At 33.7% G+C, this 14,653-nt stretch overlaps 1 protein-coding gene and 1 long non-coding RNA gene across 3 annotated transcripts; one reads left to right on the forward strand and one right to left on the reverse strand.

The window, feature by feature from the left end:
- The first annotated feature begins 928 nt into the window (after nt 1-928).
- Nucleotides 929-2,653, forward strand: LOC108323636 (protein LURP-one-related 15-like). Of its 2 annotated transcripts, none has more exons than XM_052873980.1 (3): nt 929-1,179; nt 1,737-1,944; nt 2,378-2,653. In XM_052873980.1, the coding sequence occupies exons 1-3, from the start codon at nt 979-981 to the stop codon at nt 2,380-2,382; spliced, it is 414 nt and encodes a 137-aa protein (XP_052729940.1). In that variant the 5' UTR covers nt 929-978; the 3' UTR covers nt 2,383-2,653. The 2 variants fall into 2 exon arrangements, with proteins under 2 accessions (XP_052729940.1, XP_052729939.1); XM_052873979.1 differs by having other exon boundaries at nt 934-1,179; nt 1,737-1,970.
- Nucleotides 2,654-10,072: 7,419 nt separating this feature from the next.
- Nucleotides 10,073-14,195, reverse strand: LOC128195632 (uncharacterized). The gene is made up of 3 exons (XR_008247343.1): nt 13,952-14,195; nt 10,581-10,776; nt 10,073-10,495 (listed from the first exon to the last, which is right to left on the reverse strand). It is a non-coding gene; the product is annotated as an uncharacterized LOC128195632 (long non-coding RNA).
- Between the last annotated feature and the right edge of the window lie 458 nt (nt 14,196-14,653).

The following is a 14,653-nucleotide window of genomic DNA, read 5'->3' on the forward strand; positions in this document are numbered from 1 at the left end:
TGACAGATTCCAAAACGAACAATACTTTATATATAATATGATTAATCTTAACAATGTCTTTCTTTTTTAAATTTGATTGGCTAAGTCAGTTTAAAAACTCTTTTTCCCTTCTTTTTTTTTTTAAATGTTTTTAAGAATAAAACTGTGTATTAAGTAACAACGAATGTAGACATTTTATACTTAAGGATTTGGCCATCCATTGCTTTCATAATTTTTCTCAATTTCAAAGAGAAAACTGGGTCAAGGGGCATATGGTGTGCTAAATTACTAAGCAAAGTGTGGTAGAGTTCTATTAGGCATGTCATCAACTAGCTCTTATTAAAGAGGTTTATTGGTCAGATTTAAAAGCTAGGACACCTAATCATATCCTAAAAGGACAACTAGCTCTTTAAAGAACATTGCAATAACGTATGGTATCCATAGATACACGAGTTAACTTAAACAAACGATACGACTTAGTCAAAGTTCACGGCTGAAGTATGGTAGTTAATGAATTGCTGCTGCAAGTAGAAGAAGACTCTGGTTGACTTCACAGTTAAAACTCTGAGATTCCAGAAATTCGATACCATGTGCGAATCAGTCATGTAATTAATAGGTTTAACTAGTGGACTAACATGCACCGAGGTTTCTTTTTCCTTATTTATTGTCATTTTCTCGCATACCACATTAGTTTTGATTGGTTGTCTCTCACTATCTTTTGTCTATTTTACAGTATAAAAGGTATGGCGTTGTTCAGTTTATTTGTTAATAAATACAACTTTGTTAATAAGTAAATTACATCTATAAGTAAATTTGTTAGTAAATACAACTTATCAAGAGATATTTTATTGATAAATAAAAAAATATTTGTTGATAATATTATTTATTGACAAATACTATATTATTGCAAGTGGTATTAGTAACCGTTGCTCTATAAATTGGCATATACAACACATAAATAAAGACACTTTTGTCCCATCAGATACCTTCCTCTCTCCAATGGCAGATCAAGTCTCAGTTATCAACCCTTTCTACTGTTCTCCTCACTCTATAACTCTACAGATTAATACTGAGACAGGAATCACTTACAATGAAAACGGTGATCGTCTCTTTCATATGGAGAATGCTTTTTGCACACTTCATAACCGTCGTGTCTTATTTGATGATAAACAAAAACCCATAGTCACTTTATACAGAAAGGTTTGCTTTCTCATGCATCTATCTATACTCATACTCAACTTAATTACTTTTAGGTAGTTCATATTCGCCCACTACACAGATAATCTATACTTTAATTTTTCATTTTAGCCACTAAACTAAACTAGGTGTTATAGTTATGATGGTCTATTTTGGTAAAACATTAAGTGTTTTGTATTTTTTTTCTGTCTTATCAATCCAATCTATACTTAAATACCCTTTTAGAGTTACAATTTTTTTTCTAAAATTAATATATATGTCTCTACTCTTCTATCTCATATTATTGTTTATTTTCTTAATTAATAATTATTTGACCTTACTTATAATAGAATTGGTTATATTATTAAGTAGATTTCTTCCAGATTGTATATTTATTATGATTATTGTAATAAAATTTTCGAATATTTGCATGAGATGGATATATCTGATTTCTTTAATATTCATGTCTTATTATTTTTAATTAATCCTGTGTGAGAAAATTTGCATAAGGTGGGTCGGTATTATGTGTATCGCTACACTATCCATGTTATTCTTATTCTTAATTAATTTCCATTATGCAGGCCGTGACGATTCATGAGCGATGCAAAGTTTTCAATGGTGAAAGCACCGATTCATCTAAATTGCTGTTTTCTGTGAGAAAAACCAATAAATCGATTCCACCTGGGATTGCTAAATTGAATGTGTTCCTCGCAAACAATCAAGACAAAAAAGAAAGCGACTTTAGAGTCATCATTTATGGAAGTACAAATTCTTGCACAGTTTATGCCGGTGAATCTCCTACCATTGTAGCCAATGTATGGGTTACTAAGTTCGTATATCCTTTTACATGTATTAGTAGTTCTTTGTTTTTTTGAGAAGTAAACTTTAAATATGTTATTAATAAAATTAATCTTAACTCAATCTTTTTAGACAAGATTGTTAAAATGATATTTGTTCTTATTTGTATAAATTAATTTTATTTTTATATTAAAGTAAATATAAGTCTAATTAAACTTTACATACTTATATATAAATATATATATATATATATATATATATATATATATATATATACTTATAGTATATTTTGTTTATATAATCCGATATGAAATCTATACTATAATAACTTCGTGACTTAGATACCTATATACTGTTGATATTTATGATATCTCTAAGAATTATACAAATAACATTTACATGTTTCTGTCTTAAACTAATGTAGGTTGAGAATAATGGTGGCTTCAAAGTCTCGGTCTGTCCCAACGTGGACTACGCATTCATAGTAGCACTACTTATGATTGTTAAGGATATGAAATGCTCTAATGGGTCCACAGATAGTACACAAGACACTAGTACTGCCATGAAATTGATTAAAGCATCGTTGATCCTCGGAAACCAATAAATAAATGTATTGTATGTCTGCTCTATTATGTTGTCTGTGACAATTTCTATTATCTTTCATTATATCAAATATAGCAATGTTATTGAGACCTTATAATAGATCCGAAATGTGGGGGACAAGGTTGTTTTTTTAACATATATATCTTGTAATAACGAAACCAACGACACAATTTTGTAGGTAAGAAAAAAGAAAATTACTCATGGGTAGAAAACTTATCATAAAGTTAGTCATATCAACAAATAAAATGTTTATATCTGAACAACTTTACTCACGAATTATTCTTTAAATAACTTAGTTATAGGCAAGTTATTCTTTTATAACATGATCACGAACTTATTTATGCATAATTTATTTAAATTGGTTGATAACTTATTAATGGATAAATGTCTCACTAGTAAAAAAAGTGGCTTTTGACGCGTCATATACGCTTCGGTTACGCAAAACCCGAAGCGTATAAAGCTATATACCTCGGTTACACCTTGTCCTGAGACGGAATAGTGATATTGCCTCGGTTAGTAGAAGACCCGAGACCTATAACTCTACATATAGCACTGCAAATTAGACTTTTCTGTCTGACAACTTTTTGAAAAGCGTTATTGCCTCGGTTTGCTAGGCAACCGATGCCTATACACCTGCGCTCAAGGAACCGAGGTCGTTGAGTGGCACTTTATACCTCGGGTTCTGCTTTTAACCGGTGCCATATGGTTGTATTACCTCGGGTTTCGTTAGTAACCGAGGTAGTAGCTCCATTCATCTTCTGAAAATCCTACACAGGTTTCATTTCCGCCCAACAGCTTCTTCCTCTCGTGCTCTCTCATTCCTCTGTGTAGCTTCTTCTTCCTCGTGCTCTCCTATTCTTCATTTGCGTCCACAACTGCCACTCCTTGGCTCGCCGCGCTGCCCCCTGTGCTGCCAGTGGTCTCGCCTGCGTCCTTGTTGCCCATGGTTCCACCACCACCGCACTTGTGTCACCCTTCCCCTCCTCCTCCACCACCACCACGACCACAACCACCTTCTTTCTCCTCCACCACCTCACCCCAGTACATCTAAAAACCGCATATCTCTCACCGCTTCTCGTTTGCCACGCTCGCTTCGTCTCGTCCGAAACTTCGAACACCCAACTCTCCACTATCATCCACCTCTGACGCGGATCTCGAGGCCAAGATGAGCCGGAACGAGCTGAATCGAGAAGCCAAGCGCGCTGTCAAGTGGGGGATGGACTTGGCTTCCTTCTCTACTCCACAAATCAAACGCATCCTTAGGTTTTCGATCACTCTTTTCATTTCTCGTTATACCCTCTACCTTTTCCTTAATGCCCGCTTCGCAAAGTTCCCACCTTTGCCCAAAACCTGTGTGCTTTATGTTGGGTTGATGCAGGGTCGCTTCCTTGGACCAAGTTGTATGTCTCGAAGAGCACGTTCGAGAAGGTTCTCCTGTTGCAGGCGATGCAGGCGATTGAGGCTGCCATGAAGAGGTTCTTCTAACGGCAACCGAGTTGGGCTGAGTTAGGGATGGGGATGGGGATTTTGGGACTGTTATGGATGATTTGGGTTGAGTTTCGAAAAAGTTTGTTGTACAGGTTTATGTCTGAAACCTTTTGTCCCAAATAATTTCCTCTTCAACTGAGTGCTGAGTGGTTTAAATATGATGTAGAACTTTGCAAAGAGTTTACTAGATCTTGCGGACAATTTGGGAAGAGCTTCTTTAGTTGTAAAGGAAAGTTTTTCAAAAATTGATACACCTACTGACTCTGCTGAAGCGGTAAAACTTCTGAAAACACTCTATTGGCTGGCGGAGGAAGGGGAAATGAATTAGAATGGAGTGGTCGGGAGAGGGAAGATGCGGCGGGGAAAGGTTGGCGCAAAAGAAAAGAACACTCTATTGCCTCGGTTGAGGTCCAAACCGAGGCAGTAGACTCCACAATACTACCTCTCTCCACAACCGAGGCAAAAAAGGGTAGACTTTTTGTCTCGCCTGTATATGCCTCGCTTCAGGAATCGCTGTTTATGAGCTAAAATAACTGATGCCATTTCCCTTAACTGTACTAGTGTCTATTGAATTTCTTTTAGTTAAATTATGCATGTACCTTTTTAGGAAATGGAATATATAGTCTGTTATGTCATGCCTATTTATACTTATCATTAGGTCAAAACAACATTTTTATACCAACGACATTTTATACCTGTATACAAGCAGGAGGTAGAAAAGAAATTCAACTTTTATATTGGATCCAAATTCGATATAAAAGTCAAAATTTTTATACCGGTCTCGTGTTAACGAGAGAAGAATAGTCAGGGGAGGGATATGCCCTTCAGACTTTTAAATCGGCACTAGTAAAAAAATTGTTTACGAACGTGCCCTATAGGCAGCGGTTTTACCAAAACCGAAACATATAAAAACACGGTAGCATTTTTGCAATTTCAGTGAATTTATAGACATCGGTTCAACATGAACCGAAGCATAACATCTGTATTACCTCGGTTCAAATGCCCAACCGAAGCGGAATGGTGTGAAACTTCCTGCCTCTAATTGATATTTGGAAGGATAGCTAATTTAAAATAAGCCTACTGCCTCGGTTGTTGACCGAGGTAGAACGCTCTATAACTTCTGACATGCAAAACAGGCTTTCTGAAATTAATATACTGCCTCAGTTCCACTGACAACCGAGGCAGAAAGCTTCCACGTGGACTGACTCTTGTGTTGTTAATAAAGTGAAATGACTAGTGAAGGTATTATGCTTCGGTTTCTCGAAGACCCGAGGCGTATATGTTCAGTTTAGGCATCGGTTGGTATGAATAACCGAGGTAGTACTTATGTTATTACCTCGGTTAGTTGCATAACCGAGGCATTATGCCTTCCATATTTACAGATCTCAAAGAAGTTACCCTCTATGTGCACTATTTTTCTTCCTTCCTCAGCTAGCAATCGTCGCTGCATCCAAAACCTCGACTACCTCCAACCGCTAGCGCCACCACTACAGGGTCGTCGGTCCACCATTGCCACCGCTACAGGGGCGCTGCTCCGTCATCGTTGCTACAGTGTGCTCATGGTTCCTCTTGTCACAGAATAGCTCTAATCGCTGCTGCTGTCTCGCCGCCGCTGCCTTGCCATTGTTGCCTCATCTTTACGTTGTGAAGACGTCATTTCCCTTGTTCTCATTGCATTTTTCTCCCACAAGGAGTGTAATCTCTGCCCCCACTGCTTTGCCTCGTCGCCGTGCACGGTCCTCCTTGGCTCTTCCCGTCGTGCTGTCTCCACACCCTTCGTTGCTCCTACTCTTTTGTCGTCGTTGTTTCCTCCACCGCTGCTTCAATCTTGCAACCTGCATTGAGGTTGGTTCATTGTGTTTTTGCTGTTTTTGATAATAATTGGTGGAAGATTGATATATTGGTCATTAGATTGATATGCGTTTGATAAATGTTGTGAAATTGATGGATATGTGTTTGATAATTGTTCTTGTGAAAATGATGGATATGTTGTTGTTAATTAGTCATATTATAACTTTTATTATTTTTTGGTGATTAAGATGGATATTTGTTTGATAATTTTTGTTGTGAAATTGATATATTTGTTATTGATATTTGATTATACGATTATAAGCTAAACAATATTCAAATAAGGTTTGAGAAAATGATATAAACAAGTGAAATAAAGTAAAGTACCTAAACCCTAAAGTTAATTGAAATGACTTTATTTAGTCTTGCTTCAATATATTGTTTTGTAGAATATATTACATGTTGCATATGTAATTATTAATTTGCTTGAATATATTGTTGTTGTGCATTGGCCTTAGTTTCCCATTTGAAATTCAATACAAAAATTATTTACTATCTCCAGATTTTTTGAACAAACGTACTTTTTACAAATTAAAATAGAGGAGATGGTAATAATAATTTACAAGTATTGAATCTTGAATTGTCCAATTGGACAGTTTAAGAAGAGTAATAACTTTTTCATAGTTTATTATAACATCAATTTTAATATACATGTCTTAAATTTCATGAAAAGTTGTCGTTGTGTTTTGTATTGATCTTCGGGTGCATATTTGATTGTGATTTATAATCACTTTCATTTCATGTAACCTGAAGACTAATGTGAAATGCTGGAAAAATTTCGTGAAATTTAAGATATGTCGTTTAAAATTGATATGTTTAATAAACTAAAAAAAGTGAATCTTCTTGAATGGGATAGGGTCACACCTTGAATACAAACACAATCAAAGTGATCATTCAAGATTATTGAAATTGTGTAAACAATTTCAGTAAACATGCGTACGGATCGAGGGTGGATTAATATACCACACATGAGCACTGAGTACGAGAGAGGGGTAGAAGAATTTATAGAGTTTGCGCAACGTAATGCGAGTACAAGTGGTGATGATGAAGTCAAGTTCAGATGTCCCTGTGTGAACTGTTTGAATGAGAGGAAGTTGAACGCAACTGATATTAGGGAACATCTTATCTTTGATGGTTTCATACGAAGTTATACAATATGGATATGGCATAGCGAATTGACAAACTTTCCAACTGTCTCTCCAACTGAAAATGTTTATGATTCCACAATGGATATGGAAGATGTAGCAGAAGAAGACAACTTAGAGGACATGATCCGTGATGTTGGCGTAGAGGCTTTTGCCCAAGCGCATGTGTCTGAAACGATGTCCACTGATGTGGAGACTCCTTTATGTGTCGGTTCAACTAAGTTCATACAGTTGTCAGCGGTGTTAAGGGTCATGAATTTAAAGGCGACCAATGGATAGACTGATAAGAGTTTTACAGAATTGTTGTCGTTGTTGACTGAAATGCTGCCAGATGGAAATACGTTACCCACTCGTAATTATGATGAAAAAAAATTCTTTGTCCAATGGGTATGCGACACTTCGATTCTTAACATTATGGCCAATTATATGAAGAAATTGAGCTACTTGTTCCTCCACTGTCGAGCGAATGGCGTCTTTAACTAACCCAGTTGTTCTTAGTCTGTCACAAAGATTAATAAATGCCTCTGGAACCATCTGAATAATGTCACAACATCGATTAGTACGCACCAGGTACGACATTAACTGCTCCCTACGACGATCTTTGTCGGGTACGAAATTGTTAACACTACTTGAATCACTCGAATTCAAGGCATGACCAACAATGCATAACATTGTTAGTGCAGCCACTAAGGTGGTTATTTGTAATTGATGTAGCATTGCGACTATATTAAAGTCTACACCACCACATCATCATCTATATCTTCACCGTCCAAGTAAGACAAATCTAATTCTTCTTCCATCTATATTTACTTGAACAAATATACATACCATAATTAAATTAATACAGTCATATATTCATTAAACATACTTTATTCATATAATCATACATTCATATATCATATATTCATATATTAATTAAACAAAATACATTAATACATTCATTATAAATAAAGCAAAAAAATTTAAATAACACATTAAAAAGGCATTCGTATATTTATTAAAAATAAACAAACAATAACACTTACCTGTTGAAGATATGTGTACATGGATTTTGATGTAAGAATAAGGCAAAATATTGAAAGTCCAATCAATGTACTCAAAGATTCACTGATTCTGGACTTTATATCGATGTCTATTTTCAATGTTTTTCAACTAATACAGTAACACCAAACCTGTTAATATGATAATATTAGATCATGGTTCAATAAAACCATAATTTTTTTTAATTGATAATCTACCTTCATCCACTGCTTCAACGACCATCGCATGGTCGGTGCATCCTTCACCATGAGAGACACCTCCGTCGCTGCTTGAAGGACCATCACATGCTCGCTTCATCCTCCATCATCATGGACAACTTCGTCCACTGCTTCAACCAGCATGGGATACGCGTTGCATCGTTCACCATCACGAAGCGAAAATCCAAACGAAAATGCGAAAGAAAGTGAAGCTCGGGTTGAGTTTTTGGGGTTTAAAAGGGCATTTGACATCGGCCCCCTCCACCACTAACATCTAATTGCTAAATTAATTCATTTTGGCGTCACTTTTGGGCTATTTTCGCAGCTTATTGACGTTTGAGGAAGGGGTCCGACATCTAATGTGCATTACACACGATCCCTGCTATGTTCGATATCTAATTTTTAAAAAAGTGACTTTTCTATTCTAATTTTGCAACTTCTCGCAAAGAATTTAACTTTTGGTCCGGGGGTTGACGTCTATATGTACTAAGACGTACGGGGAGTTAGTAACCAACGTCTATGAGGCTATTTTACTTAAAAAATTGTCACCCTCATTTTTACATTGGTTATGTTGAATGTCGTGTCACTTCTCACGAATTTGACTGGATATAGTTATTTTAATCGATTTTCTACATGTTTTTTAGTCAACTAGTTTTGAGAGTTGACTAAAGTATAATATTTGAACTAAGTTTATTTGCAAACATTTTGAATAAAAAAAAAACTTTAAAAATTAGTTTATTTACAATTTAAATTAAATATTTAGAAAATTTATATGAGATAGTTTCTAAAAAAAATAACTTACACATTAATCAACTTAATTTATAAACCAAATTTATTTTATTTTTTATTCTTGCTTTTCTTTTATAGAAAAAGAATCATGCGAAAAAATTTTATCATAACATATTCGTAATTTAATTTTGACCATGATGGTTTGAAGTGTTCATCATGTTATAATAAGAAAAACAAATTTAGAAAATCTAAATACGTATTTTCAAAAGAGGGTAGAATTATAAGTTTTTAACCAAATACAAAGTTAAAGGGTTGTTTTAGCCATAGTAAAAAGTCCATTATGCGATATGTCTCCTCCTTCTCTTTCTTCCCTTCGTCCTCCTTCGTTGCTATTAGCATCGCTTTCATTGCTATTGGCATCGACCATGACTGTCACAGGTGTCATTTCTTTAACAATAAAAATATCCATCAGTAAAAAAAAATTGTAATTCTCCAACCGATTTTACCAACGAATTTATTATCGTCTGAAAAATTCTATTTTATAGATGAAATTTTTAAATTAATAAATGGGAGTATTTAAAACTTTGGTAGAGATCAATTTAAATTCTAATTCACAAATAAATTGTATATTTTTATTAATATTAGACACTGTTTTAAGTACTATTTTTAATTTATAACATAGTTTCTAATTTGACAAATATATTGACTAATTATTTTTTAATTTCTATATTAGTTGTTATTTAAAATTTTTCTTATAATAGAGGAATATATATTCATAAAACAATTAAAAATAATTTTACGTTTTTAACCCTATTTAAAATTTAACATTTTACTTTACATTAAAACTGACTAAATCAATTTTAATAACATTACTTTATGATGAATATTAATATTTGAAAGTTAATCCGATATATTTGAAAGAGAAAGATGATAATAAGATAAATTTCACACTGAAATTATATTGTCATGTATGTCTAATTCGTTAAATCAGTACAGACTATATGTTAAGAAATGATTTTGTGTGATGTAATATGGATATAAAATTTAAAAATTGAAAGAAAAAGAGAGTATGTTGGAACCTACCATACTTTATTTATAGTTTAAATCTAAGCAATTTAACATAAAATAAAAAATTACATGACTAAAGTTACTGATTTGGTAACTTAAAAAACTAAAAACAGTAAAACCTAATTTCATACACTTTGGAAACACGCATTAACATGAAAATGGTCGAAAACCAAACCCAATGTGTTCTACATGAAAACTTGAATCAAGCCAATCTTTGTTTTCTTTCCACAATCCGAGTAAAATTAATAGGGAAGTCCTTTAGTTCATCATGATGCCCAATGCCACTGGCGTTATTGCCTTTGCAAAATTCCACGTTCCATCGTAAAAGAAGTTGATGTCTTTAACGATCATAAGTAGTGCCACTATGAATGCATAGTCCACGTTGCGATAGACATTGACATTGAAGTCACCATTATTCTGCATCTGCATTATAGTGACAGAAACACTGTATAATTAACCTCATACAACACTGTTTCTATGTTGTTTGAAGACGTAACAGAGTACATACCGAGGCAACAACTGTGGGAGATTCACCTGCATATACATGGCATGATCTTTTGCCACTCACAACATCTACCCTAAAGTCACACTCACTTTCTTTTTTGTTGTATGCAAGGAATCATTGCTTTCACTGAAAACAGCAATCTGGAGGAATCATTGCTTTCACCCATGAAAACTTGGCATCGCCGATGCATTGTCATGATCTACATAAGAACATTCGTTCATAATTCAGTAACTGAGATGGATTTGCTGGCGTATTGAATTTGTTAGAATATCATGCGTGAATACACTATAAGAGGGAATTGATGCATGAATACAGTATGACCGATTATCCAATCAATCCTTAGAGGAAATGGAAAAACTATAAAACCATGCCTAAAATTAAGGTTACGGATAATAAGAAAACAACAACTTCCATGAAATACAAAAAGAAACTAACCTCATATATTTCAATAATACAATATTGACTTTTGTTCGGAATCTATTGTCATTTTCTTTTACATTGAATAAAAATAAAATAAAAAATATCATAATACATACAGAAAAAAATATTCATAAAGGTGGGTAATGATGATCCTCTTTTGATTTTATATATATATATATATATATATATATATATATATATATATATATATATATTTATTGTTGTAAAATGTTGATAAAAAATAATAAAAATCATGAAAAAAGTGCTATACGGAATATCCAAATTGATCCGTATATATATATATATTCAAATTGATCTGTTTAAAATCATGAAAATGTTGATAATATATATATATATATATATATATATATATATATATATTCAAATTGATCTGTTTAACTGTATATAAGTTATATACGGAATATCCGTATATAAGTTATATACGGATTATCCGTATATAAGTTATATACGGATTATCCGTATATAAGTTATATACGGATTATCCGTATATAACTTATATACGGATTATCCGTATGTAATGTTATCTACGCCCTTTTTATATACGGATTTTTGACCGTATATAATCCGTATATAACACCACTTTTTATACGGATTTTTGATGTTATATACGGATTTCGGCCGTATATAAATGCGATTTTTCTTGTAGTGGATGGTGGACGTAATTCCATGATCCTCAAGGAGAGGATACATGGTGGTGATTTGGGGGTGTATAGAATGATTGCATGGTAGCTCAGTCTTGGGAGTTTTCCTGACGCTCCAATGATCATTTATTCTCAAATAGAGAGGATTGATCCATGTGGTGAGGAGTAGCAGGAGGTCCTAGTCTTGGAGGCTTCCAGTATGCTCTAGGGCGCGGAACGAACTAACCTCGTGAGGGTGGTAGGGTGCAACCCATTGGCAATGGCTTTGCAAAGCAGTAGAGGCCACCACGAGTGCATAACCCGTCATAGCTCGGTAATCATTCTAGTCCGGACGAGTCGGTCTATAAAGCAACAAGTCGGGGTATAAAGTAATAAGTCTTGTCATGTCAGTTTACCATGACTTTTGGATGTCTGAGATTATATAACATGCTTTTTATATCTAGCTCACCCTTGCTTGTTTGTATCGCTTGTGTATGTTTCTTTGGCGATGATCATCCACTTGGATGGGAGCAGATGACAGGGAGGATACTTTGGAAGCAGCCCTTGATGGAGACGGCAGTACTGCAGCTTAGAATTGCTAGTTTGTATTTCGTGAAACTCGTTTTATTTGGAAGAACATTTTGTGTATCTTAAGTTTTAAATTCTCCATAATTTCCATGGAGAAATTCTAATACTCTAGTTGTCAATTCCGCGCTATTTTGAGGATGACTGTAATCCTTAATTACTCTTGACTGCTTTCCTATATTATGTATGATGACGTCTTTATTATATGCATGACGTATATAATTGGGATGTTACAGTAATGATGATCCTCTTTTGATTATATATATATATATATATATATATATATATATATATATATATATATATATATATATATATTTATTGTTGTAAAATGTTGATAAAAAATAATAAAAATCATGAAAAAAGTGCTATGTTACTACTCTACTATATTTATTATATTATTTGTTGATAAAAAGAAAATTGTATATAATTATTAAAGCTGAATAAAAACACTACAATATTATATCAACATTCCAAGATTTTATCTTAACTTTATTCTTGTCCATAGGTCCTTTGGTAATGAATTATGTAGTTTTGACCATACGTACTTTATTCTTAATAGTCATAATAATTTAACTACAAATAATAGTTTTCACCAACACATATAGGCGATGAAAGAGTCACTTATGTGTTTTGAATGTCTTTTATGCGGGTTTCCCATTATATATTTTAAGTTGATTTTGTTTTTCTTGTTGCGACATATAATTTTCAGATACTTCTCAAGATTAATAAAAGTTCACAATCCCGGTTAAAAGATCTAAACGAAATATATGGTATAAGATTGAACTAATATTTTGCTTGATAAATCAAATAAGTAGGGTTTGAAACTTATATGAATGGAATTATATGAAAAGCTTAACTGAATTGATGATAAATATAATTATTTAAACTAAAATGCATTTAATTTATGATACTATAAAGTATCGTATAAAAAAAAGAGGTTCATGAACATTTGGGTATAGTTAAGACGAAAATTCCCAAAAGCATTTTGTTTTTCTACTTGGTAGATGTTTCTACATATATGTATAAAATTCATGTTGATTAAACCATGAGAAGTAGGAAGTGTGATTTATGGTTAGATATAAGATTCCTTTTTATCTTCAACTCCTCTAAGCCCTTTCTTTACTGTCTTTAAATGCCCTATTCATTTTCATTTTCTGTCTTTAATGTCCTATATTTATTATCCGAACATTTGTCTTCTACACATAACCATTCTAATAAATGTAAAACTTTTCCCACCTCTAACCCAGTTTGTAGCTGACCTAACACCACACAAGCTGATAGTTGGAGATAGCTTACGGTGACAGTTACTATACAGTGGGACACCAGAAGGGATATACAACAATGGAAGAAGGGAGTAAACAAGCTTAATCAGCAAAGAAATGGATTGATTAAATTGTTATTCCAATAAGGGTCAATGTTATGGTTTCAAGAAAGAATCTACTTTGAATCACAACTTGAAGCCAAAATGTTGATAGAGTAAAATAAATTTTCCAGCTCTCTTTCTGCCTAACTGTTTTCACTTGAACTCTGATTTATAACTAGCGAGAGTATTGTTATATAGTAGCTAGAAGATGAGTAAAACCAAAGGGGTAAGTTAGTACTAACAAGTGTTACTTCAAGAATTGTAAAAGTATGAAGCCCTTTGTTGAGCAAAGCAAAAGATAATCATAAATAAACAAAAAGAAGAAACATCCTTAACAATAATATAGGTGAGAGTAGCCAAACCTTCCAATATAGAGTGAGGATGGGCTTTCCGCCAGCATCACACAAGACACAACGGTCGTGAAGGGTTAAACGGGGAGATTTGGTATAAAAAAGACGGACACCATTTCCGTCGTAAGTGGCACCTTTATCTGTTTTAATTTGAAGATTGATAGTGTGAGGAGCACAGTAGGAAAGGTCGATAACTGGGAATGGATGTTAGAGAGGGAGACGAAGCGTTCTAGGTTATGAATATGTTTTTGCAGTAACACGTATGGTATCCATAGATACACGCGTTAATTTCAACAAACGACTTAGTCAAAGTTCACGGCTGAAGTATGCTAGTTACTGAATTACTGTTGCAAGTAGAAGAAGACTCTGGTTGACTTCACAGTTAAAACACTGAGAATTACAGTATAAAAGTTATGGCGTTGTTCAGTTTATTTGGTCGTGATTTTGACATTCATGTTCAACCGTAGAGTTAGGAAAAAAAATAATTGAATATGTATGTGAACATAATTGATTTTGCAAGATACATTGACTATTATTCTGTGACTCCACTTGAAGTAATTAAATTTCAATAATTAGAGACTTCTTAAAATACCACTACAAAAAAAAAACTGATGTGAACTCTTGCAATCATTCTGAACCAAAAAACAGTAAACAAAAAGGACCCAATCCACTTGCTAGGGATGAACCCTTTGTGCTACATAGAATTTGGTGGTC

This window comes from Vigna angularis, chromosome 2 (assembly GCF_016808095.1).
Source record: "Vigna angularis cultivar LongXiaoDou No.4 chromosome 2, ASM1680809v1, whole genome shotgun sequence".
Classification (NCBI taxonomy): Eukaryota; Viridiplantae; Streptophyta; class Magnoliopsida; order Fabales; family Fabaceae; genus Vigna; species Vigna angularis.

Excerpts from the sequence above, each read along its gene's own strand:
- LOC108323636 (XM_052873979.1), top strand. The coding sequence starts at position 979 with ATGGCAGATCAAGTCTCAGTTATCAACCCTTTCTACTGTTCTCCTCAC. Across the intron at positions 1,180-1,736 it reads TAGTCACTTTATACAGAAAG|GCCGTGACGATTCATGAGCG; the intron begins GTTTGCTTTCTC and ends TCCATTATGCAG. Across the intron at positions 1,971-2,377 it reads CTCCTACCATTGTAGCCAAT|GTTGAGAATAATGGTGGCTT; the intron begins GTATGGGTTACT and ends AAACTAATGTAG.